The sequence below is a fragment of the Remersonia thermophila genome, chromosome 1 (genome assembly GCF_042764415.1).
Source record: "Remersonia thermophila strain ATCC 22073 chromosome 1, whole genome shotgun sequence".
Lineage (NCBI taxonomy): Eukaryota > Fungi > Ascomycota > Sordariomycetes > Sordariales > Chaetomiaceae > Remersonia > Remersonia thermophila.
This window is the reverse complement of record NC_092217.1, coordinates 2,302,067-2,323,271: the sequence shown is the minus strand read 5'-3', so window position 1 is coordinate 2,323,271 and position 21,205 is coordinate 2,302,067. Positions and strand designations below refer to the sequence as shown.

Below are 21,205 nucleotides of genomic sequence, written 5' to 3'. Positions count from 1 at the left end.
CCACCCGCCAAAAACAATCCCCCTCCTCCCGAAACAAAGCAGACACCACCTAGAGGATCCAGACCAATTTCCAAGATGTTGTGAACGTGTATGCGTGATTCGTTGGCGGGGGGGTATCCCATCTGTGGTTCCGCGTCTCTTGAGCAGCCCTCTGAAGGTGGTCAGGGCCTGAGCTCTTCGCAGGACTCGCGAGGTATCTTCCTCGAGGTACCACTCGGAGTGTCGTGCAAAATGTTTGGCAAAAGGAGGGGGAAAAAGCGGCCCTTAGAACCGGCGGACCATGGCGCCCTTTATACCACGGTCCTCGCTCCTCCACCCTCGCCCAGCATGTGCGCATTTGTCATGGGGCTTTCCAAGACACATAGCGCATCGCACCTGTGCTCGAGGCGGTAGGGATCCATGAGAAACGCTATTTTCTGTACCGCCCTCACACCCAAACTCGATTTTCGGAGAGCCTGCCCATCTCGATTGGCTCGTCGTTCTTGTGGGCATGTGCAAGGTCAACCAATCAGACCCTTGCATCTCACCGGTTAGGGAAAGCGACCAGGGTGGAGGTGTAAACCAAACTGCCAGAACGGGCGAGGTCGTGAGGGACGAGGATGGCGAGGCTCAACGGCGACCACCCGGGCACGGGGGCCTCTAAACACCTACCCCCCTCGTTCGAGTCTCAACTCCGCTGAACATACCATCACCACCTCCGCTGTGTACACTTGATTCATTGTACGCACCGTTGTCTCCACCATCGAGACCGATTGGGCACCTCGCGTCTTAGTGCCGCCCTTGGCCCCATCGTTGAGTTGCCTCTCGACCACCTGGCCCGCGTTGGCTGGCTCACGCCCTGTCTCGGCTTGCATAGTTCACACCCCCGGGTGACGTTGTTAGGTAGTTTCGGAGATTGAAAGAGCTTCCGGGGACCAACCATGGACGTCGCCATGTCAGACCGCTTCCAGAATCCCGATGGTGTTGCAGATGGGGCCGCCATCTTCTGCGGCTTCCCTGCATCCCCGACCGGCCTTGCCGGGGTCTTCTACGACCACGAGTCTGTCAGCTCCTCCTCGGCGCCCGAGGACGAAGACTTTTTTGACTGGGACAGGTGGGATCACGATCAGGGGTCAAATGTAACCGTCCCGTCCTCCCCGTCAAGCTCGCCTGATGTTCCCACCGAAGACGACACCACCGCCGCCACGTCCCTCGGCGAGGCGCTGGGCGGTCCCGCTCTTGCAGGAAACGGAGGCAGCGAGGACCATCCAATGCTCGATGCCCCCTCGCCTCCCTCGCCCCAGCTGGCCAACGTCTGGCCCAATTTCGAGCCGTCCTCACCCCCCAGAGCCGCCGCCCTCGTTCTCGACCCATCCCCGTCCCCCCCGCCGTCCGGAGGCATGACGCTTGAACCCCCGGCACCGTCCCCTGCCACCAGGCCGAAAAGGGTCCTCAAGGACAAGGTCGAGACAAACAAGGTCCGAAAAGAGGGGGCCTGCTTGCCCTGCAGCATGGACAAGCTCCGCGTATGTTCTCCCCGGGCCGCTCGTGGCCCATCCTTTTCTTAGTTTCTCCCAGACGTTGACTGGTTGTTCCTCAGTGCGATAGCAATGCTTTTGGTGTTTGCCAGCGTTGCAGCGAGCGAGGCCTCCCCCAGTCGGCATGCATTCGAAAATGGATGGAGGCCATGCTTCCGGCCGTCATCAGTGAGCATCCCTTCCCAAGGCAGAAATCTTCGGGCATAGGATTAACCTCTGAAGACCGCTGGTGGTGGTACGACCAGCGCGACTTGAAGATCCCGGACAACTGGTTCGTCGGGGACTCGACCTTGGTCTCCGTCCGATGCTCTCAGGGAGGCGCATCCCTGAATATTAGGGTTCGTCGGTTCAACCCGCCGAGCCAGACAAGCCAGGCCACCCGCGTTCACTTCGGAATCGCCCCGAACTGCTTGCCACCGATCGGCGAGATCTATCAGTGGATGGGGGAGCAGCTCCAAACGGAGGCCAAACCCGACTTCGAGGCCCACATGGACCGGCTTCTCCTCAATCTCGCATCCAGGCCTCAGCCGCAACCCCAGTCGTCGCTTCTGTTCAATGTGTTGAAGCTGAGGTGCATGCTGAAGCTATGGGGCTGCAAAAATCTGTACGTCGAACCGCTCGGGTCCCAGGAGGTTCGGGTTCCGATGGACTTCAAGCCGGTGCTGGAATCGCTTCGCTTCGCTGCCTCCCAGGTGATCTCCGAGCTGGAGCGCAGCATCGTCAAGGAATTGGATGTACACCGCACGAGGCTCAAGAAGACCGAGCTTCTTTTGGAGCGATGGGTTGTGTTGTGGCAGCTGATCCTCAGCTACCGCCAATCTCTGATCTGTGAATCGGACCGCCGGCAAGCAGACGCTGCCCCCTTGTCCGAAGAAGGTTGGTCGCCTCGTGGTATTCTCCCAACACGCTGTTCCGTGCTGACAATTATCATCAATTAGCCTCGAGAGGGCGCGACTTCCGGAGGGACACAACACAGCTCTTCACCGCCACTGTCGTCACTTACAATCAGCTGTTCACCACCAAAGAGACGACTTTGAAGAAGCTTCCAAAAGCAGTGCCGGGGCCCTTGCAGCTTTACTTCGGCGCCGCATGGCAGGAGCTGCCCAGGTTCCGTAAGTTGGGTTGAACTGTGGTTGGAGAAGACCGTGGGGCTGACCAACCTGTCTAGATGCCCAAGTCTTGAGCCAGAAATTGCCCACCGATGACTTCTTCATCAGCTTTATTGTCAACCGGGAGCAGGAAATTCTCCAGAAACTATCGCGCTCCCGCAGATGACCGCTTCGTCGCAGGAAAACGACGAAACGTTTCACTTTATCATGTCGATATGAACGAAGTGGGGCGGGCGGCTCCTGCTGGTCTGGAGCGTGGTGGGCAAGAGTGTGGGATATGACGTTATGATTGATGATTGTTCATGAGGCACGGGGGGAAAATGGGCGTTCACGGGTATTCTTTTCGGGATGTACAGTGTCGTTCGGGACGGTTTAAATTAGGTGGCGGAATTGTGGACTCAGTCAGGCGGGTGCTGGTTGACTTTGCTGCGGCCGTAAGGGATGGCGCAAGTTTGGCTTGATGTTGGCTTTTCCGGTTACGGCAGCGGGTTGACGATAACGGTGACCTTTTTTCCATCATGTTTCTGCTTCTTGATCATCTTGAACGGGTCGGCCAAGCTGTCAGTATGGATTCCCTTAGCAGCGCTCTTCGCAATCAAGATCTCAAGTGTAAGTTTGAGCTTCTTGCCATGCTCCGCGGTGGCTCGGAATCTATGTCTCGTTAGCTGTGTGTTGGATAGCGCCCAGGACCACCGGGCGTACCTGATCCTGTCCCTGATAGCTCCCGGTGTCTTTGGCCAGGTCCTGACGAGAGTCACGACCGCCGCCGTCACAGCTCCTGTATAGTCGGCCCAGAACGTGGCTTCCGGATCCGCCGTGTCCATCAGGGATCGCAGGTTCTTGTGCAACTGCTGGTCAACGGGTGCCACGTTGGCTCCCCATCGTGCGCAGAGAGTGACTCCGAGGACTGCACGACCGAGATGGGTCAGGCCAGGGGAGTCGGGAAAACTGACGGCACCATGCAGAGCAGCTGACGCATTCAAGTCGGGATCCTCGCCCAGCCGGGCCCAGATCCCACGGGCATAGAGCTCGCCAAGCTGCAAACCGAACACCGAGGTGGTCATCGCCAGATCCAGGTCCGGGGGGAACGCGGATCGCAGGGTATCAAGGACGACGGGAAGTGTTGCAGCGTATGCGTCGGGAATCATTGGTGAAGAAGGTCCCACAACGTCCACGGGGATGCTCAAGGGGTTGCTGTCCCGGATAGTCGGTGGGAGGATCATCATTAGCGCGCCTTCGCGATTCCCACCAGCGCAGAAAGTAACGGAGCGAATGTGAGGGACGACATCAATGAGAGCCTCGACAACGGCGACGATGGCGGGGAACTGAGTCCGCCGACGCTTGGACATGCCGAAAATCTTTTCGTCGATGGACTTGTTGAGCTTCAGCATATCCTTGGTGCGACGGAACAATCGGCCCGAGACCACGAAGGAGCCTATCGACGGTACTGGGTATGGGTTGACCGGGTGGTTGTGTTTCAGCATGCTCCCATAGCCCCGGAAACCCCCTCCGCAGAGGTAGATGTCGACGCCTCGGGCGTCCTTGTCCTTTTCTGCCTCCTGATGATGCTTGGCATCGACGGCGTCTGCCGCAAGGGACGGGTACTGGGCACACAGTGCCTTGAAAGACTCGTTCATCGCGCCGCGAATCTGCGAGGGATGGGCGCCTTGGGCCTCAGCGTCGTCGCCGTCCAGCAGCTTGATCAGACGAGCGGCTCCGTAAGGCATGCTCTGTCCGGCACGTGCGGCAGCGACCTCGTGGGCCACGCCGTCCTCCCGAGGAGCGGACCTTGCCGCAACGGAGTCCAGGTAGGTCATCTGGACGCTCCCGCCGCCGAGGTCAAGGAACAGGCCTTTGACGTCGGCGAAGCCCGACCGGGCGCCGACGGCCCCCAGAAGGGTCTCGACGGCCGGAGCTAGAATGAAGACGGACAGGCCCGGTGACGAGGTGCGGATTGCCTGGAGCATGGCCACTGCGTTCTGGGCGCGGCGCATGGCTTCGGTAGCGAAGACCATGATCTGGTTGGGGGGGACACCATAGTCGTCGACGGCGATGGACTGGAAGCGTGCCAGGGTCTGCGAAACGAGGCGGATGGTGTCATCCGAGAAGAGCAGCGACGGTCCGCTGAGAGCGTCAAACAACGAGATGGCGGCGCGCTCCCGGTAGATACATTTCAGCAAACGGGCCTGGGGAGGCGAGAGGTCGGAGATGGAGAAACGGATGCCGTTGCTAGGAGGGTCAGCCAGACCCGTGGGTTGTCTCCCGGGCACAACACGGCACGCAGAGCCCACGGTCGTCGCAGGGAGGTCTGGCTTACCTTCCCATATCGACCAGGGCGTAGAGGTGGTTGGGAGCGGCCGGATCCCATCGCGGCAGCTTCTCGTGGAGATTGTCGAGCGTGACAACGTCGACAAGAGCATCCATGGTGGCCATCTCGATGGTCAAAGCGAAGCTAAAGTGACGGAGAGGGTCTGAGGGCGGGGGGAAGAGAATGAAAGAGAAAACGAGGCGAGGGGCGTCGACCACAAGACAGGGGGTTCTGGGGCAAGGCTGGACGGGCCGGCGTTAGGTCGGGTCGGAAGTGAGGCTCAAGTTGGGTAGAAGATACCGCAAGCACAAGTGCCCAATCTGCAGGTTTCGGTGGTTCTCCAATGGTTCAATGAGTGGACCATGACGAGAGACGCGCCGACCCGACGGAAATGTACGTGGGCAAGCTCAACTGGACCGAGGTCGGATGTTGAGTGTGGACTGGAAGCTGCCGTTTGGTGGAGTTAGCGATGCTGTCTTATCGATTGACGTTATCGGAACTGACCGACAAGCGGCAATGGATCCTAGTGGCCGGCCTCAACAACATAGAGAGACACGTGGAAACCACAGCACCAGACTCCTTGGATGGATTGCAGGATGACAACATGGAGCTGGGACCTGCTCGGTGCATGAGTTAGCCTTGGATTTGAGGCTCGGGCTGCACACCCTGTTCACCTAGGTGGCTCTGCCCCCTGGCTTCAAGATAGCTACCTAGCCCGTTGGAAGCATACGACCGACTAGTAGCCATAAGCTTTGTTTGTTGACCTAGGTACCCGAAGGCGGTCCGGATCATTGCCCTTCTTGATTGGCACACTTTGCCAGCTCCCTGTCAAACGTCGGCGTTAAACGGCTGATGGAATATGACGCTAGAGCAGCAACAAGTCACAATCAGTTGGCGGCATAAATGTCTCCAAACTCTCCCAGTCCAACAGCCAATTGCAACAACAGAAGCAGCAGGAGTAGCAACAGCAAACACCCCGTCAATTAAAGACGGCGAAATTCAAAAGGGAATTATGATGGCTTTCCAATCCTTCATTACTGCCCTCCCGGGTGGTCGCCGCTCCCATGATGCAGTTAAACGGCCCTAATCACCGTATCGCGTGTTGTAAAGATTTGGTTTGGTGATGCTTCCATACCATGTGGAATTTCCACCTGGCCTAGCCAACATCAAAATTCTTCTCTCATGCACGCCATGAGTGCGGCCAGCCCTGGGCCAAATCAAAGTCCTAGTCCAGGCTAGTTGCGGTGTCAGCGTGCGGGGGTCGGGACCAGCCCTCCGTTCCACCGGAGCAAAGCCTGTGTGGCGGGTGACCCTTCATCATCACTTGCATTTTCGAGGTCCTCAAGAACCTCACAGGGTGCTTACATCCACATTCGGTTCTTCTGGGACCCACGCAGACGTAGGATGGCTCCGTGTGCCCAATGGCGCTGCATGTTATCATTTCCAAGCGGAGGTCCGAGATTCCGATGTACCTGCTGGGTGAGTGTCACACCACCTAGGTACGCACCGTTGGTCAAGGCACCTAGCTTGGGTAAATTAGGTATCTACCTTAGGTGCCTAGATATCTCGATAACCGGGACTTGCGGCAGCAGCCCGACAGAGAACGCAGGAAGTATTTTGGACACTGTCCTAGCCGAGAGGGCAAACAAATGTACACTCAGGTAGGGTAGACAGAACGACCTCTCCGGGTTATACAAGCCCATAACAGCTTCCAACGCCCAATACCCTTACCCTGTTCCCAACTCAAAAGAAGACCGGTCACACGACCTCTTCTGTATGCTCTCTGACAGGTGGTCAGCGGCTGGTTAGACGGCTCAGGCAGATAGATATCCATGGATAGCCGGAGCCTCTCGTGCCTTGGATGTTTCCCGACGAAATCAGACGCATCATGTGCGCGTGGACAAGTTTGGGTGCTGAATCCATCAAGTAACACATTCCTCCCACGGACCTCATTTTGATCACCGTGAGAACAGACCCAAGCCGTTCATCTTAAGGGTCGGACAGAGGAAGTCACCCGAGGACCTAAATCTTCCACAAGACCCACGAATCGGGTAGGTAAGTAAGCAAGAAAGAACCGTCAACAAGGAAGGCAGCAGATACCCGGCCAAACTCCAATCCAACCTTCCAAAATCCACCCGCATTCTCCTAGAACCATTCACGAACCTTTTCCATACCATCATTCCCCCAACCGCCAGCCTGGGCAGCACCGTTTCTTCGCAATCTCGTGGGTAACATATTGCTCCAGAATCAGCATCATTCTTGTTTGTCGGGTTGCGACCATCATTCGCACCCAGATCCCTACTAGTTTTGACGTGCCGATTCCGCATTTCTTGCTGCCTTATGCAACATCAAATACTCTGAAAATGTCCTTACGAAAAAGGATGCGCCACCTAGAATGACTAATCAAGAGCCATTCCGTCCTCCTTCTTCTTTTCTTTTCTTTTCTTTTGGTTCCTTTTGCTCTTTCTTTTCTTGTCTAATAGCCTTCTCTATTTCTTCCTTTCTGTCTGTTTCTGTCTCTGTTTTCTTCCTTTCTTTCCACAGAGTACGCCGCATATGGTTCTTTTTCCTGTGCACTAAACAGGAGTCGCGAAAAAAAACCAAGTTTGGAGCTCGAGAGAGACAACTGGTTCTCCCCAGCCCTCGCGGCCCACTATAGTAAGAATGTTGTCTGGAAACAAACGCTCTCTACCCTCGCATCAAGGTCAGAGGCACCTTCAGACCAACCAAGATCATAGACCCAGCCCAAGCTTGGTCTCAGACAGCCCAGCCATTCGAACGCCCCGTAAACGAAGCTACGTGTAACCCACAGGCGCAGATCGAAGGTGGGGGGCGGAACGGGATCACAACAGGTTCCATGTGGGTTGAACACGCGCGCGCTCAATGTGCGATGCGACTCTACAATAAAGTTGTGTTATGGCGGCGTTTCAATGCAGTCCGACTCCGAGCCTCCTGTTGTGTTGCGCACACGCGAGAGCTGCTTTGGAACATGCCTGACCCTTAAGCAACAACACCTCAACCCTCCTTTCGGACGATCCGATCTCTGGGCGGTCTACCTGGTTGACCTGGTCCTCCTCAAGGACTGTTGAAGACCAAGGTCCGATCCGCAGCCCGATGCGCAATTCGTCCGCAGAGCCGGGCCATTCCATCCAGGTCGCTGAGCTGGCAATCGCGGGTTCGGGGACTTCTGTGCACGTGGTTATTGGTCTGATATGCACACTACGCGTCGTTGCCAGGGTTGTGATTGTATGTTGAGGGGAGGGCCGTCATTGTCAGGGGGTGGGTTGTGTGAAACCAGGGCTAACACAACGGTCGACTTCATTGGACAGGGGCCACTTACGCTAGCCCCACCTTTGATGCGCGACACGCGTCGTATAGCGCGAAAAAACGCGTTGATGGAGTGTATCGCACGTACCCTTGTTCGTCTCAAACCCCTCCTTCGTTTGTGTCTGTTCGCCCCTCCCGGCCCATGCCCTTATCCAACGTCTCTTGCTCGGCGTGGCCCCTTGGTTCAGGAAGCTCGACCCGAACCCACAAAACGAATTGGGACTGCTTGCAATCAACCTGAGCTGAGCTTGCGCCGTCGCTTCTTGCCGATAGCTTAGCTCCTGTGTTGGCCGAGTCCAGCCTCGTTCTGGCGGATGCGACCTGCGTTGGACGGAGTCGATTTGTTGAATTGAAATCGCGAACTTCGATCCGCTTGTGTGCTTTTTGCAGATCGCTTTTTTTTCCCCTTGCGCGTCACGGATGCGCTCCCAGCCTCTCGTTTTTCGCGCCTCGACCTCGGCGCGTGCTGCAGGTGCTTCGATTCGACAGCAGGACGCAGACCAAGCGTTCCGGTTCTGCACGACGCGTCTCTGTTTCGGGGGCAGGCCCGCCGCGTGCCATCGCTGGAAACCCGGGCAGGCCCGTGTCTCTCTCAAGCCACAGACCGTTGGATTCAACCGCCCTTGCGGCGGCTCTGATACTCCACGATGCGACGATGCCAGGCACGCACACACACACCTGAGGGACAGCCTCCCGATGCTTTTACACCACAACGACCTGCTTGGATCTCGGCTTATGCAGGGCGCGCACGTGGGAGGGGCTCCTCTTTGTTGCTCGTGAAAGAGGGGAATTCTGGATTAAGTAGCGCGTGTGTTAATTAGTTGGTTAGTGTCTTGCCCGGCCGCACGCCGGTGGCTTTCTTAGGTCCCAGCCCAGGACTTTTTTTTCGATCCTGGACGTGATCCTCGGACGCGCCGTGGCCAGCCCATCGCAGCCGTGGCCAACTGATCCATAGCCGGGCCGGGAATGTCTTAAGAGGATGTCCAGCACATCTTCCAGGCTTTGCCATCAGTCCACGGCTTGTCAAATCAGTGAGCCCACGACAGCTTGCGTCCCCATCGATGTCGGGGTGGCATGCAGTATTAGCGAGCGCCGTGCGTCCACCGCTGGATGATGCTCCACTCTTTGGCAACTGGATGGATGGGACCTGAGCTGGGAAACAAGGACCTGGGCCCAAGCACCTTGCGCAGCAGGACGGGCTTGTGTACTATACTGTACTACACAGTACTTGGGGGTACTTGGGTACCACACCTACCTATACACAGTAGTCCATGCTCGGCGAGTGCGCGCTTTCTTCCGAGCTCTGGCGAATCCGCTCGAGTCAGGCACGCCCACATGGATGTTCGGGTCTGAGACATGTGCTGGGTGGGGTGGGGCGTGCTGGAACGGAACCCGGGCTGAACCCGTCCCGGGCTCGTCTTCAAAGAACATGGGCGGCAGCCATCATGATGCTACCAAGGAAGCATACGTACTGAGCACCTAACCCACCTCCGTCCCTAAGGTCAGGGAGGTACCCAGGTGGCACTCTGGGACTCTCTGCAGGCGGAACCTGGTTTTTGTGTGGATGCGTGGATGCCGGGGCGCCCACAGACCTACCTTACCTATCCAGCGGAAGCAGGAGCCCACTTAGTGGTGCAGCAGAGCTAGCAGCAGCAGCTAGCAGCAGCCGCAGCAGCAGAAGCAGATGCAGGAGCGGGCAGGAAGCACCTCACGCCGGACCCCCGGCCACCTCACCTGGGCAGATGCGATGACCCACATCCGCTGGACACCCCCCCCCCAGACCGCCCTAATTCCTCCCCCCCGACTTGACCCTGGCTGGTCCTCCGCCCGCCACCCCCCCTTCTCGCATGCGCCGTCCAACTCCTGCCCCCCGGCACCGTCACATATCCCCCAAAATACCCCCCCCATCTTCCCGCCGTCGATCCCGTCCCGACTCCTCTCCTTTCCCCTTTCTTCCCCCCCAGCGCAGTCATTCATTTGGCGACGGCACCGTCAACCAGCAGTCGCCCTCGGCGCAGGGTCTAGGGTGTGTTTTCGCGATCTCTCCGACGACGACCTCAGACTCGCGACGACAAACGACAATTGCGCAGCCCCAAATGCGCTAACGACAGCGCTGCGCTCTCATCCCATCTCCCACTCGGTTCCTCCCGACCACCATCCGGACAACCGTGTTTCTTTGTCTCGATACTGTTTCCTTGTCACGACGTAACGACTCGATTTTCCTCTGGATATACCTACCTTACCTCGACCTCGACAGACCTTTTTCTTTTTCTTTTTGCTGAGTAACAACGTTTGGATTGCACAGCAAAACGGTTTTCGGCAATCGGCTTTGTGCGCTGCGCCGCCACCACCCCCCAACAACAACAACGACGACAACGCCAATCATCCCGATTTTGTATACCCCCAACCCGATCGCGCATCCGTCGCTTCCGCTCCCGCCCGGCGCATACCGATTCACGGCCTTGCGCAGCGGTCGCTGGATCCAATTCAATTCGCCTTGGCAGCTGCTGCGCGCTGAAGCCGTCCGCTCGGTGCCTCAGAAGCGTTCCCCGAAAGAGCTCGCCCGAGCGTCTTTGGATGACGTCCTCGCCTGCCATTTCAGCCAGGCCCCAGCACAATGGATCAGCATTCCGGTCCCGCCGCCCTCCTGCGGGGCTTCAAGTTCCCCGATCTTGAAGCGCCCAAGACGCCCGAGCCGTTTGCCACCAAGGACGATGCTGAAATCCCCTCGCCTCCGCGACCACGCCTGAGGCTCAGGAGGCGCGTGACCTCTCAGCTCACTGCGCCGACGCAGCACTTCCTGGCTTCCGTCGCTGCGGCCGACGTGCCAATACCAAGCATCGAGGAACCCGAAATCCGCCCCGATGATTACGACGACAAGTGCGGCCGCATCCCCTTTCCCGCCTTCTGCGACGAACCTGAAGAGGACCTGAGGTACCTGAGGCCGCGGAGCAGGACGCTCGCGGCGCCCAAGACGCCGGCTCCGGAATTGGAGGAGGCACTGCCGCGGTCTCGATTCCCGAATTGGACGCTCAACTCCGCCAGCAGTCTCGAGTCGACCCCGGAGCCCGATTACGAATCCAGCCGGCCTTCCACGGCGCGGTCGACGCTCACGAGCGCGTCGCTGTTTAGCCGCTTCTCTGACGCGTCCGACGACGAATCGGACGACGATGCTGCGGACGTGGCGCAGGACAAGGACCATTGCCCTGCCGCTCCGGGGGAGACGACGAGCTCCGAGGATCGCCTCGCGGACCCGCGAGGCAAGGCGAGAAAGGCGCCGTGGACCAAGGCCATGAGCGACCACCTCTGGTCGACCTACATGCTGTACCTTCAAGACCCCAAGGTGACCCCCTTCCGCATGGGCAAGAACGGCATCCCCCCGCAGGGCGTGTGTCTCCGCGTCGCGCGCGAGGCCAAGAGGAGCTGGAAGGGCTCCAAGGCGCTGCTCCGGGCCTCCAAGCTCAACGAGGGGAAGAGCGGGAGCGCCACTCCGACCGCCGAGAACTCGGGCACCTTTATCCAGTGGCCACACACGTGCGCGGCGACCCGCGCTCACCTTCGCGAGCTGTGCCGGCTCAGAGCCAATTCTCGCGCCAGCAACCACCGCTTCGCCGGTCCCGGCACGGCCCCGTTCTCGCAGGCCGCCGCCCGCCATTGGAACCGTCGCTCGCCCATGCCGTTCGCGACGCAAGAAATGTCCCTCTCGCTGGTCGTGAGCACGGCAGACAGCATGCAGCCCAACGGCCCGCTCGCCCAGCTGGCCGCGGCTCCTCTGAACCCCGAACCCGAACCTACTACCACCCCTACCGAACCGAGCCGCCCCGCAGTCTTCACCGATCCCTCCCTCAACACCACCGCGCCCGAAGGCGAGCCGTCGTTTGCCGAGCGCCGCCGACTGGGCTCTCCGTTTGCCTCGAGCAGCTACGGCCCCAGCTCGTCCGGCTCCTTGGCCGCCGTGCTCGGTCTTGGGTCCATGCCCCGTCGGCAATCGCAGACGATGGGCCCCCGGCGGACTCTCCAGTCACCCGTCCGCCTCAGCCGCTCCGGCATGCAGAAGCGGCGGCACACGCAGTCGGGCGTGCCGCGCAAGCGCCCCAGCATCGGCTCCGACCTCTGGCTTGATCCCAGCTTTGCCGCGGCCACCGCGGCCGCGGCGACCCTGTCGCGCGAGACCTCTTCATCTTCGGACCGCCCTGAGGGCCTCTTTATCCCCAAGATGCCGTCGGTCCCGACCCTCAGCTCCTCCACCAGCATGCCCAACGTCGGTGGCAGCGCCAGCGGCAAGCTGGACGACTCGGCCCTCCAGCCTCCACCTCGTCTCGGTTCGCCCTTCGTGGCGGAGAAGTCGAGCTTCAGCTTCCCGCACCGGGTCCACCGCTCGCACCAGGCCGGCAGCATCGATCTCGGCGTTCTCGGCCGGCCGTTTGGTTCGATGTACCGGGAGCGTCAGCAGACGGCCGACTCGAGCATGCCGCCGCCGCCCTCGCGCAACGCCAGCCTCGCCGATCGCCTGGCCTACATCGACCAGCGGCTCAAGGAGCTCCGCCAGAGGGAGACCCGCCCTCGCCGGTCCGAGTCCCCCTTTTGATGACAGCAAGCAACGAAACACGATAATGATGACAACCACGGCAACGATAACGACGAAAAAAAACGACGACGACGACGACGACGATATGACCGCCGTTCGCTCCTCCCAGTTTTCTTAACCCCCACCCTACTCAGCACACCAGCATGCCCTGGACTTCACGTCCCGCGGGTGCCATTCGCTTCTGATGTACACACTTCTCGCCGCGGTTCGTGCAAACCGGGCCAGGGCCGCGACCCTGCGTTTTATTTCCTTGGATCCACAACCATGTCGATATGATAGTTATGGATGGACGACACGACGGTTTCACGAAGCTACGCCAAACGAAACGGGAGGCTTTGTTTTGCTTTTTTTGGACGGATGAACGGAACGATAACGATGACCTTATGACGATTGTGGTTGGAAATACCCCCCTGCAGGATTGAACATATATCTCTTCCATGGTTTGGAGCTTGTTCACATCGCGGTGGGCGTCTATCTTTTTGATTTCCTTGTCTCTCGTGGGCGTTTTAGCCCCCTCTATCTACACCTAGTGTACCGCATCTTGGCATGGCTGGGAGGGACAAGCGTTTGGCCGTTGCCTGGCGTCCTCTCTTCCACCCGCGTTCCACTCATTCTCTTGCCACAGGCACATGCACACACTCACTCACTTGCATCTTTTCTATTTCTTAACTCGATATCAAAACAACCTCGCTCATATCCTGGACGAACGGCTCGACGGAAGACAAAAAAATGTTACGACTGAAACGAACGTATGGGAATGGACACAGCAATGATCGCATCAAGGGATCGCTTCTTCTTCTTCTTCATCTTTTTCTTGTTTTCGCTTCTGGCACTCTCGCTCTGTCACTCGGGTCTTGAGGCCCGTTGATCGGACATGCGGTGTTGTGTCTTGATTTTTTTTTTGGATTCGAATCTCTGGAAGCGCTACGCCTCTCCGTAATGACAAAGGTCGCGGCTAATGCGGTGGACTTCACTTCTGCTTGCCTATTTACACTTTTATCTTATTTAGCTAGTAGGCCACTTGGTTATACCCGCAGTCCTGCGGTTTGAATAGAAAGAAGAGTTGGCCCTGACCTCCTGAGGATATATGTGTGCTTGGGACGCTTTTGGGCGTACTTTTGGACCCGAGTTTTCCCAAACGCTGCCCCGCCAAACTTGTGAGACCAAGGTACCAGGTACCTGTACCTTATCATGCCACCCAGGGACCAGGACGTCGGAGCCGCCTTACCGAAAGAACCGTTCTGGTGCCTGCGTCCGGCAACGGGAGATCCCGTCCTTCTGGTCTGCGGGATGGGATGCTCGCCTTGAAGAAATGGGGTTGCCAGATGCCATGGAGTGTTCATAGCGCTCCATTGCAGCGGACCCCCTGCAGAAAATTGTGGGGACCGGACGGAACCAGGTCCAGTCCATCCTGACAACCCCAGATCGCGACTCCATCGCGTCGACCCGAGTAACGGTACCTTACCTGAACATTACCATCTTCAGGTCGCCCCCTCGAACGTTGACGACATCCAGAATCCACATCCCCCCCCCCCCCCCCAATGCTACCGCCATGATGGCCCTTTCTCAAGGGATGAGGCTCGGGCGCTTTGCCATGCTGCCGCTGCTTTTCCTGGCCTTTCTCTTCCTGGCCAGCCCGGTGAGGGCCTCCATTGGCGACCAGCTGCCCGAGTTCAAGCAGTGCCTCGAGGTGAGTTTTGGTCCTCCCCTCCTCTCTCTCTCTCTCTCCCGTCGCACCACATCCGGTGTTTTGCAGTTGCAATGTACGACGCTGCGGAGTTATCAGGCCACCTGCAACTGACTGACCATCGTGGCGTTTCGCCTTGCTGCCTACATGTAGATATGCAAGCTTGAGAACTGCGGGCCGGACGCAGCCCACCAGACGCCCATCCGTATGCCTCGCCTCCATCCCGTCCTCTGTTGTCTCCCCATTCATCATCCACCCCCATCAAGCATAAAGCAACACAAAGATAGAGGAAGAATAAATATAAGAAAAAACAAAGAGAACTTGAACACCAGGCTAACCCAACCCTCCGTCAACGATTAGCCCTCCACCGCCGGCTCCTTTTCTGGACGTGCCCCGCCGAGTGCGACTACACCTGCCAGCAAATCATCACCTCCCGCCGCCTCGCCTCCCATCCGCCGCAGCCCGTCGTCCAGTTCCACGGCAAATGGCCCTTCCGCCGGGTGCTGGGCATGCAGGAGCCCTTCAGCGTGCTCTTCTCGCTCGGCAACTTCGCGGCCCACTGGTACGGCCTGCGCAAGCTCGTGCGGCCGCGCATCCCGCCGGCCTTCACGATGCGGCCGTTCTACGAGCGCCTGGCCAAGCTGGGCTTCGTCACGTGGATCCTGAGCGCCGTGTTCCACACCCGGGACTTCCGGGTCACGGAGCAGCTCGACTACTTCGCGGCCGGCGCGTCGGTGCTGTACGGCATGTACTACGCCGCGGTGCGGCTGGGGCGGTGGGACCGGCCGACGGCGGAGGCGCGGGCGAGGCTGCGCCTCTGGACGGCCCTGTGCCTGGGCCTGTACGCCGCGCACGTCGGGTACCTAAAGCTGTGGCGGTGGGACTACACGTACAACACGCTGGCGTGCGTCGCGTGCGGCGCCGTGCAGAACGTGCTGTGGTGCACCTTCAGCTGGAAGCGGTACAGGCAGACGAGGCAGGGCTGGGCGCTCTGGCCGGTCGGCGTGGTGGTGTGGGTGCTGGTGGCCATGAGCTTGGAGCTGTTTGATTTCCCCCCGCTGTGGGCGGCCCTGGACGCCCACAGCCTGTGGCATCTGGGGACGATACCGCCGGCGGTGGTGTTTTATCAGTGAGTGGCCTTTTTTCATTTTCGTTTGTGTTTGAGAAAGTTCCCGTGAAAAAGGGCGGGCTAACCGTGGAAATAGCTTCTTGGTCAAGGATGCGCAGGATGAGATGGCGCGGAGTGCCAGGCTTAAGGCATAATACGAAGTGGACTGGAGCGAAGGTGGGAACGACACATAAGGGGGGCAGATTGGAGCGGTTCTACGCAAAGATAGGTCCAGTTTTTCCCCTCTTTTTTTTTGTGAGAAAGAGAGAAAGCAGTTCGTTCTGGTAAGGAACGGTATGCTGTCGATTTCGTTGCTTGCATGCCTGACCCTGCTACGTTGATGGCGACCCATCGTATACTCGATGGACCCTGGTGTTATAGCCAAACCCAGCTTACTCCAACGGCTCACATTCCTCCCTCAGCAACCCATAGATCAACAGATCATGCACCTCCCCGTGCTTCATGACCGCCTTCCTTTTGGTGCCCTCGTACACGAAGCCCGCCTTGTCCAGAACCTTGGAGCTTGCATGGTTCCCCGAGAAGACGGTGGCCTCGACCCTCCGCACGTCCGGGTACACCTGGAACAGCCACCTCACGTACGCCCTGCACGCCTCGCTCATGATGCCCTTGCCCCAGCTCTCCTCCCCGATCCAGTACCCGATCTCGAGGCACCCCTTCTCCACGTCCCCCTTGTCCTTGACGCCGATGCCGCCCAGCATGGCGTTGGTCGCGGGGTCGCAGATGCACAGGCTGGGGACGACGTCGGGGTGGCCGGCCACGCGGAAGCGGAGCGCGTAGACGACCCACCCGAGGGCGTCCCGCAGGGTGTAGGGCGAGACGAACTGGTACGACAGGAAGCGCGCCACGCGCGGCGAGTCGGCGGCGCGCTGGAGGGCGGGGGCGTCGGAGACGTGGATGGGGCGGAGGACGGACTTGGTCAGGACGAGGGTGGGCGCGGGGAAGGGGTTGGCCGGGTTGAGCTCCGGAGGGGTGGGTTCTTGGGAAGGGGGTGGCGGTGCGGCGGCTGCGGCGGCTGCGGTGGGAGAGGCAGAGGTTTGGGGCCCGGGAGAAGCGGGCGGTGGGTTCGGGTCCAGGCCCGCCGGGCCCGGAGACGCAGCGTTGCTTGGTGGCATGGCGATGGCGGTGAGATGCCGGGGCTGGCAGTAAGAGGGTTGGTGTTTCCGTCCAGGCCGAGGCTGGTGGAGCGTGGTGACAGGCCCGGCGGAGCGGAGGAGACAAAGATTTGCGATTCAAAGCCCGGAGTTCCAGACGGGCTATATAGCATGCTGTCTTCCTCGGGGCTGATGTGACTCTCAGAAAGGGGGTGAGGGGAAGGGCTGTCAGACGCGCAACGGTTGAGTCACCATCAGCCATCGGCGGGCCTGAAGAGGAAGGACGTGTTGTGAGGCACTCGAACCATCTTCTCTTTATACACGGACAGTAGTACCCAAGGGTCGGTTGACTGTCTTTCGTTCTGGATCCAGAGGATCAGAAATCACCTTGATGGCTTGTCATGAGGTGAAGAGAGACACAATAGGAGCCTGCGTCCAGCACAATACTTTTGGAGACGGAGAGAACAATGGCTTGATAACACCATTCTGTGGGTTTGTCCACCCCCCTCTCTGACAGAACCGGGAGCATGCAAAAGAAAGAGGCAGCGAGTTTGCTTCAGGTGCTGGTCGTCATCAGTTTGGCGATTGGCCTTTTCTTTTTTTTTTTTTTTTTAAAAAAAAATAACTAGTACCTACTGCGTATCCTCTACACAGTAGGTGGTGTTCCTAGGTACCAAGGTACGGTGTGTAAAGCACCTTTGCACCGTGAGCTGTTCATCGTCATTACAGAAAGTGGGCAAACGGTTTCAGTTTTCTGGAAGACGTCCCCGTCCTGTTTCCCGTTCGGGCAGGGCCCACCTGAGTCGCCAACCCCGCCGCTCCGACTGGAACCGAACAGACGTCTCGGCGCGTCCAATCAGACAAAGGCGCCGATCCAGCGTCGCAAAGCGCAACCAAGGTGCGGTTGCACCAGGCTCCGTGTGGCTCTGTGACTTGCAAAGGTGGCCTTAACTTTTTAGCTCGGCTTTCTTGGAGCTTCGCGCGCCCAGAGCTGGGGACAGCCTCACAACCAATGTTTCAGAGCTGGCTCGCGGTGAAGACGGCCTGCCGCCAATTCAATTGATGCCGCTCTTGCCAATCCTTGACGCTCTCTCCGGTACCCTCTTTCATCGTCAACCTCGGACCCCATTTTTGGCTTTCCTCCCCCTCCCCCGCCCCGTCTGGTCTGGCCTTACTCGTCTCTCTCACCCAAAGACTCGACCCATCCGGAGACTCCCCGCCGTGCCCACCTACCCTCCCCCTGCTTCCAAACCGAACATCAAGACGCTGCCCACGCCCACGCCCACGCCCACGCCGACAAAACCAACGACCAGGAGCGCCTCGCCAGCGCGCGACCAGCTACCATGGCGCCCAGGTCGAGGTTTACGAAGCTCGACGCCTTCGCCAAGACGGTCGAGGACGCGCGCATCAGGACCACCTCGGGCGGCATCGTCACCATCGTCTCGCTCATCGTCGTCTTGTTCCTCTGCTGGGGAGAATGGAGGGACTACAGGAGGATAGTGGTGCACCCGGAGCTGATTGTTGATAAGGGTCGAGGTATGCAGGCCCTCCCTCCATGGATCCCGAGGGGACGCCTTACGCGCGTCTCTATGTGTGTGTGTGTGTGTGCGCGCGCGCACGCGGTGCCTTGATGTGTCCTTTTTGCTTTGGTAAAAGTTGGAGGCTGACAAAGGTTGGCTGCGCCCGGACAGGCGAGCGCATGGAAATTCACCTGAACATCTCGTTCCCCCGCATCCCCTGCGAGCTGCTCACCCTCGATGTGATGGATGTGTCGGGTGAGCAGCAGCATGGCATTCAACACGGCATCACCAAGTCAAGGCTGCGGCCCGAGAGCGAGGGTGGCGGCGAGATCGAGTCCAAGGCGGTCGAACTGTGAGTTTGTCCACCGAACCCCCTGCGCCCCCCGCCCCCCTCCCTCCTCACAGCAACAACTCCGTCTCCGTTGGCTAACGCGGTACCGTACCGTTCCCTCGCCCGCCAGCCACTCCCGTGACGAAGCGGCTCTCCACCTCGACCCGAACTACTGCGGCCCTTGCTACGGCGCGCCCCCGCCGACCAAGCCCATGAAGGCCGGGTGCTGCAACACGTGCCAGGAGGTGGCGGACGCCTACGCGCAGGTGGGCTGGGCCTTTGGCCGCGGCGAGGGCATCGAGCAGTGCATCCGCGAGCATTACGGGGAGAAGCTCGACCAGCAGCGGCGCGAGGGCTGCCGCGTGCATGGCGGCCTGCGCGTCAACAAGGTCATGGGCAACTTTCACTTTGCTCCCGGCCGCAGCTACAGCAACGGCAACATGCACGTGCACGAGCTGCGCGAGTACTGGAACACGACGGCCCCGCACACCTTTACGCACGTCATTCACCACCTGCGGTTCGGCCCGCAGCTGCCCGACAGCCTGCACAAGAAGCTGGGGAAGAAGGCCGACCTGCCCTGGACGAGCCACCACGTCAGCCCGCTGGATAACACGCGGCAGGAGACGGACGACACCAACTTCAACTACATGTACTTTATCAAGATCGTCCCGACGTCGTACCTGCCGCTGGGATGGGAGAAGACTTGGGCCGGGTTCCGCGAGCAGCATCACGCCGAGCTGGGCTCGTTCGGCACCTCGGCCGACGGCAGCGTCGAGACGCACCAGTACTCGGTCACAAGCCACAAGCGCAGCCTCGCCGGCGGCGATGACTCCAAGGAGGGCCACGCCGAGCGCCAGCACGCGCGCGGTGGTATTCCAGGAGTATTCTTCTCTTATGTGAGTGACGGCCTCTGCCCCCACCTGTTTTTGTTTTCGCTGGTGTCATGTTGCTGACGGCTTCGTGCACAGGATATCTCGCCCATGAAGGTCATCAACCGCGAAGAGCGGTCCAAGACCTTCCTCGGGTTCATCGCCGGCCTTTGCGCCATTGTTGGCGGCACCCTGACGGTGGCCGCCGCCATCGACCGTGCCTTGTTTGAGGGTACCGTCCGGCTCAAGAAGCTGAGGGCCAAGGATCTTTGAGGGCGGAAAAGGTATGGTAGACTGTTGTTACATGGAGAAGGGGAGGAGGTGGCGTGGTTGTTTGTTGGTTGGCAAACAAAACAAAGGTGTACAGATGGTTTTCTCTGTACATTGTGTATCGCCTATTCTGGAGCTACTAGCTCTTGGGGCTTTTTGCGTGGCGCTCAAGGTTTTTTTTTGGCTATGCGCAGAGTACGCAGTATGTATGTACCTACCCATTGGAGGTTGGAAAGGCATGGAGTTGGAGTTTTGGTTGATTGCATTGCTGCGTATGTACCTATGGAATCCCTCTGGTCATCGTTTCATTGCTTTGCACTCTCTGGTGGTGATGATAGCTCGTTAGACGTGATCTCGGGTCAAGCTCCCCCAGTCCTCGCCCCTCTGCCCCCCTCACCTCCCCCCCCCCCCCCTCCCCCTTTTTTTTTCTTCTTCTCAATGGGTCATCTCCATGCTTCATTTCGTCCCACGAATTGAATCATTTCGCAGCCCAATGTCAAAGCAATATTGAACACATCTCCCCAAGGGGTCTCCCATGGAGAATTTCGATGCGCGGTAACACCACCCGACGCAAAGCCATCATCTTTTGGATCGAGCAAATGAGGTGCCATGAACCAGGTCTCGTGCCTCCGGGTCCTGGCGCCGGACCGAGGGATCCAAGCTTCCGCCACGGCAGGACGGGACGCTGCAAGATGCAATTGGCCGCGCGGCGCAATTTCAGCGTCAAGCCACAAACCTCCTCACGCCCTCCACCAAGTCGAAACTGCGGTTTCATGCAGGTACCGTCGGCCGCGTTCCCCTTGCGACGCAGCGACGCAGCATGCGATCGTGGAGAAACCCTGCTTTTGGTTGTGGCAACCTGTGACAGAGGAGAAAACGGGCGAGTCCGTTTCGGGGCTGGTGTGGTGTTGACTACGTCATGCATTTATGCAGCGCAGCTGGCTGGATATAACGTACCCTACTATAGGTATCTGGATGTGACATGCCTCTCTGTGGCTGCGTATACTATAGTTCGTTGACGTTAACCACCTAACGTTCAACTCTCAAGGGTCGTTGTGGCTTGACGTGACAACCTGGCCTTGTTGTATATACTGTGTATGTACTAGTAACCACCCATCAAGGTCAAGGTCCGGGTTTGGGATGATCTGGGATAACCAACCTCGCAGGAAAGCGATGGGAGTGCACCATCAGGCCTTTCGCTTGCATCTCTTTGTGCTGGAGCATAACCACGCAACGTGGATCCGCCTTCTGCCAGGCTGGGAACCTGGAATTGAGCCCCATCGCCCATCCCCACCGACGGACAACATGGACCGGACAAGAGGACCCGCGCCATCTGAACCATCATCGCCTATCCGATGTTGTGGACGGTACGGAGCCGTCGGTTGAGACGCATTGTCCATCCGTCCCATCTCTTCCCTTTGTTGCAAGGACCTGGGAGCGACCTTGCCGACCAGTTCAC

At 59.0% G+C, this 21,205-nt stretch overlaps 6 protein-coding genes across 6 annotated transcripts; 4 read left to right on the top strand and 2 right to left on the bottom strand.

Annotated features, from left to right (window-relative positions):
* Positions 1–920: 920 nt before the first annotated feature.
* VTJ83DRAFT_652 (uncharacterized protein) lies at positions 921–2,792 on the top strand (the record flags this gene model as incomplete). Its single annotated transcript, XM_071013240.1, has 5 exons — positions 921–1,505; positions 1,580–1,685; positions 1,740–2,393; positions 2,456–2,629; positions 2,686–2,792. 5 exons carry the CDS (start codon positions 921–923, stop codon positions 2,790–2,792), a joined length of 1,626 nt encoding a protein of 541 aa, XP_070870005.1.
* A 310-nt stretch (positions 2,793–3,102) lies between these two features.
* Positions 3,103–5,050, bottom strand: VTJ83DRAFT_651 (uncharacterized protein; the record flags this gene model as incomplete). The annotated part of the gene is made up of 3 exons (XM_071013229.1): positions 3,103–3,277; positions 3,329–4,855; positions 4,944–5,050. 3 exons carry the CDS (start codon positions 5,048–5,050, stop codon positions 3,103–3,105), a joined length of 1,809 nt encoding a protein of 602 aa, XP_070870004.1.
* A 5,828-nt stretch (positions 5,051–10,878) lies between these two features.
* Positions 10,879–12,849, top strand: VTJ83DRAFT_650 (uncharacterized protein; the record flags this gene model as incomplete). The annotated part of the gene is made up of 1 exon (XM_071013218.1): positions 10,879–12,849. One exon carries the CDS (start codon positions 10,879–10,881, stop codon positions 12,847–12,849), a length of 1,971 nt encoding a protein of 656 aa, XP_070870003.1.
* A 1,594-nt stretch (positions 12,850–14,443) lies between these two features.
* VTJ83DRAFT_649 (uncharacterized protein) lies at positions 14,444–15,799 on the top strand (the record flags this gene model as incomplete). The annotated part of the gene is made up of 4 exons (XM_071013206.1): positions 14,444–14,539; positions 14,690–14,741; positions 14,897–15,665; positions 15,742–15,799. 4 exons carry the CDS (start codon positions 14,444–14,446, stop codon positions 15,797–15,799), a joined length of 975 nt encoding a protein of 324 aa, XP_070870002.1.
* Positions 15,800–16,036: 237 nt separating this feature from the next.
* VTJ83DRAFT_648 (uncharacterized protein) lies at positions 16,037–16,777 on the bottom strand (the record flags this gene model as incomplete). Its single annotated transcript, XM_071013195.1, has 1 exon — positions 16,037–16,777. The coding sequence occupies one exon, from the start codon at positions 16,775–16,777 to the stop codon at positions 16,037–16,039; it is 741 nt and encodes a 246-aa protein (XP_070870001.1).
* A 1,322-nt stretch (positions 16,778–18,099) lies between these two features.
* Positions 18,100–19,749, top strand: VTJ83DRAFT_647 (uncharacterized protein; the record flags this gene model as incomplete). The annotated part of the gene is made up of 4 exons (XM_071013184.1): positions 18,100–18,292; positions 18,448–18,628; positions 18,738–19,503; positions 19,576–19,749. 4 exons carry the CDS (start codon positions 18,100–18,102, stop codon positions 19,747–19,749), a joined length of 1,314 nt encoding a protein of 437 aa, XP_070870000.1.
* Between the last annotated feature and the right edge of the window lie 1,456 nt (positions 19,750–21,205).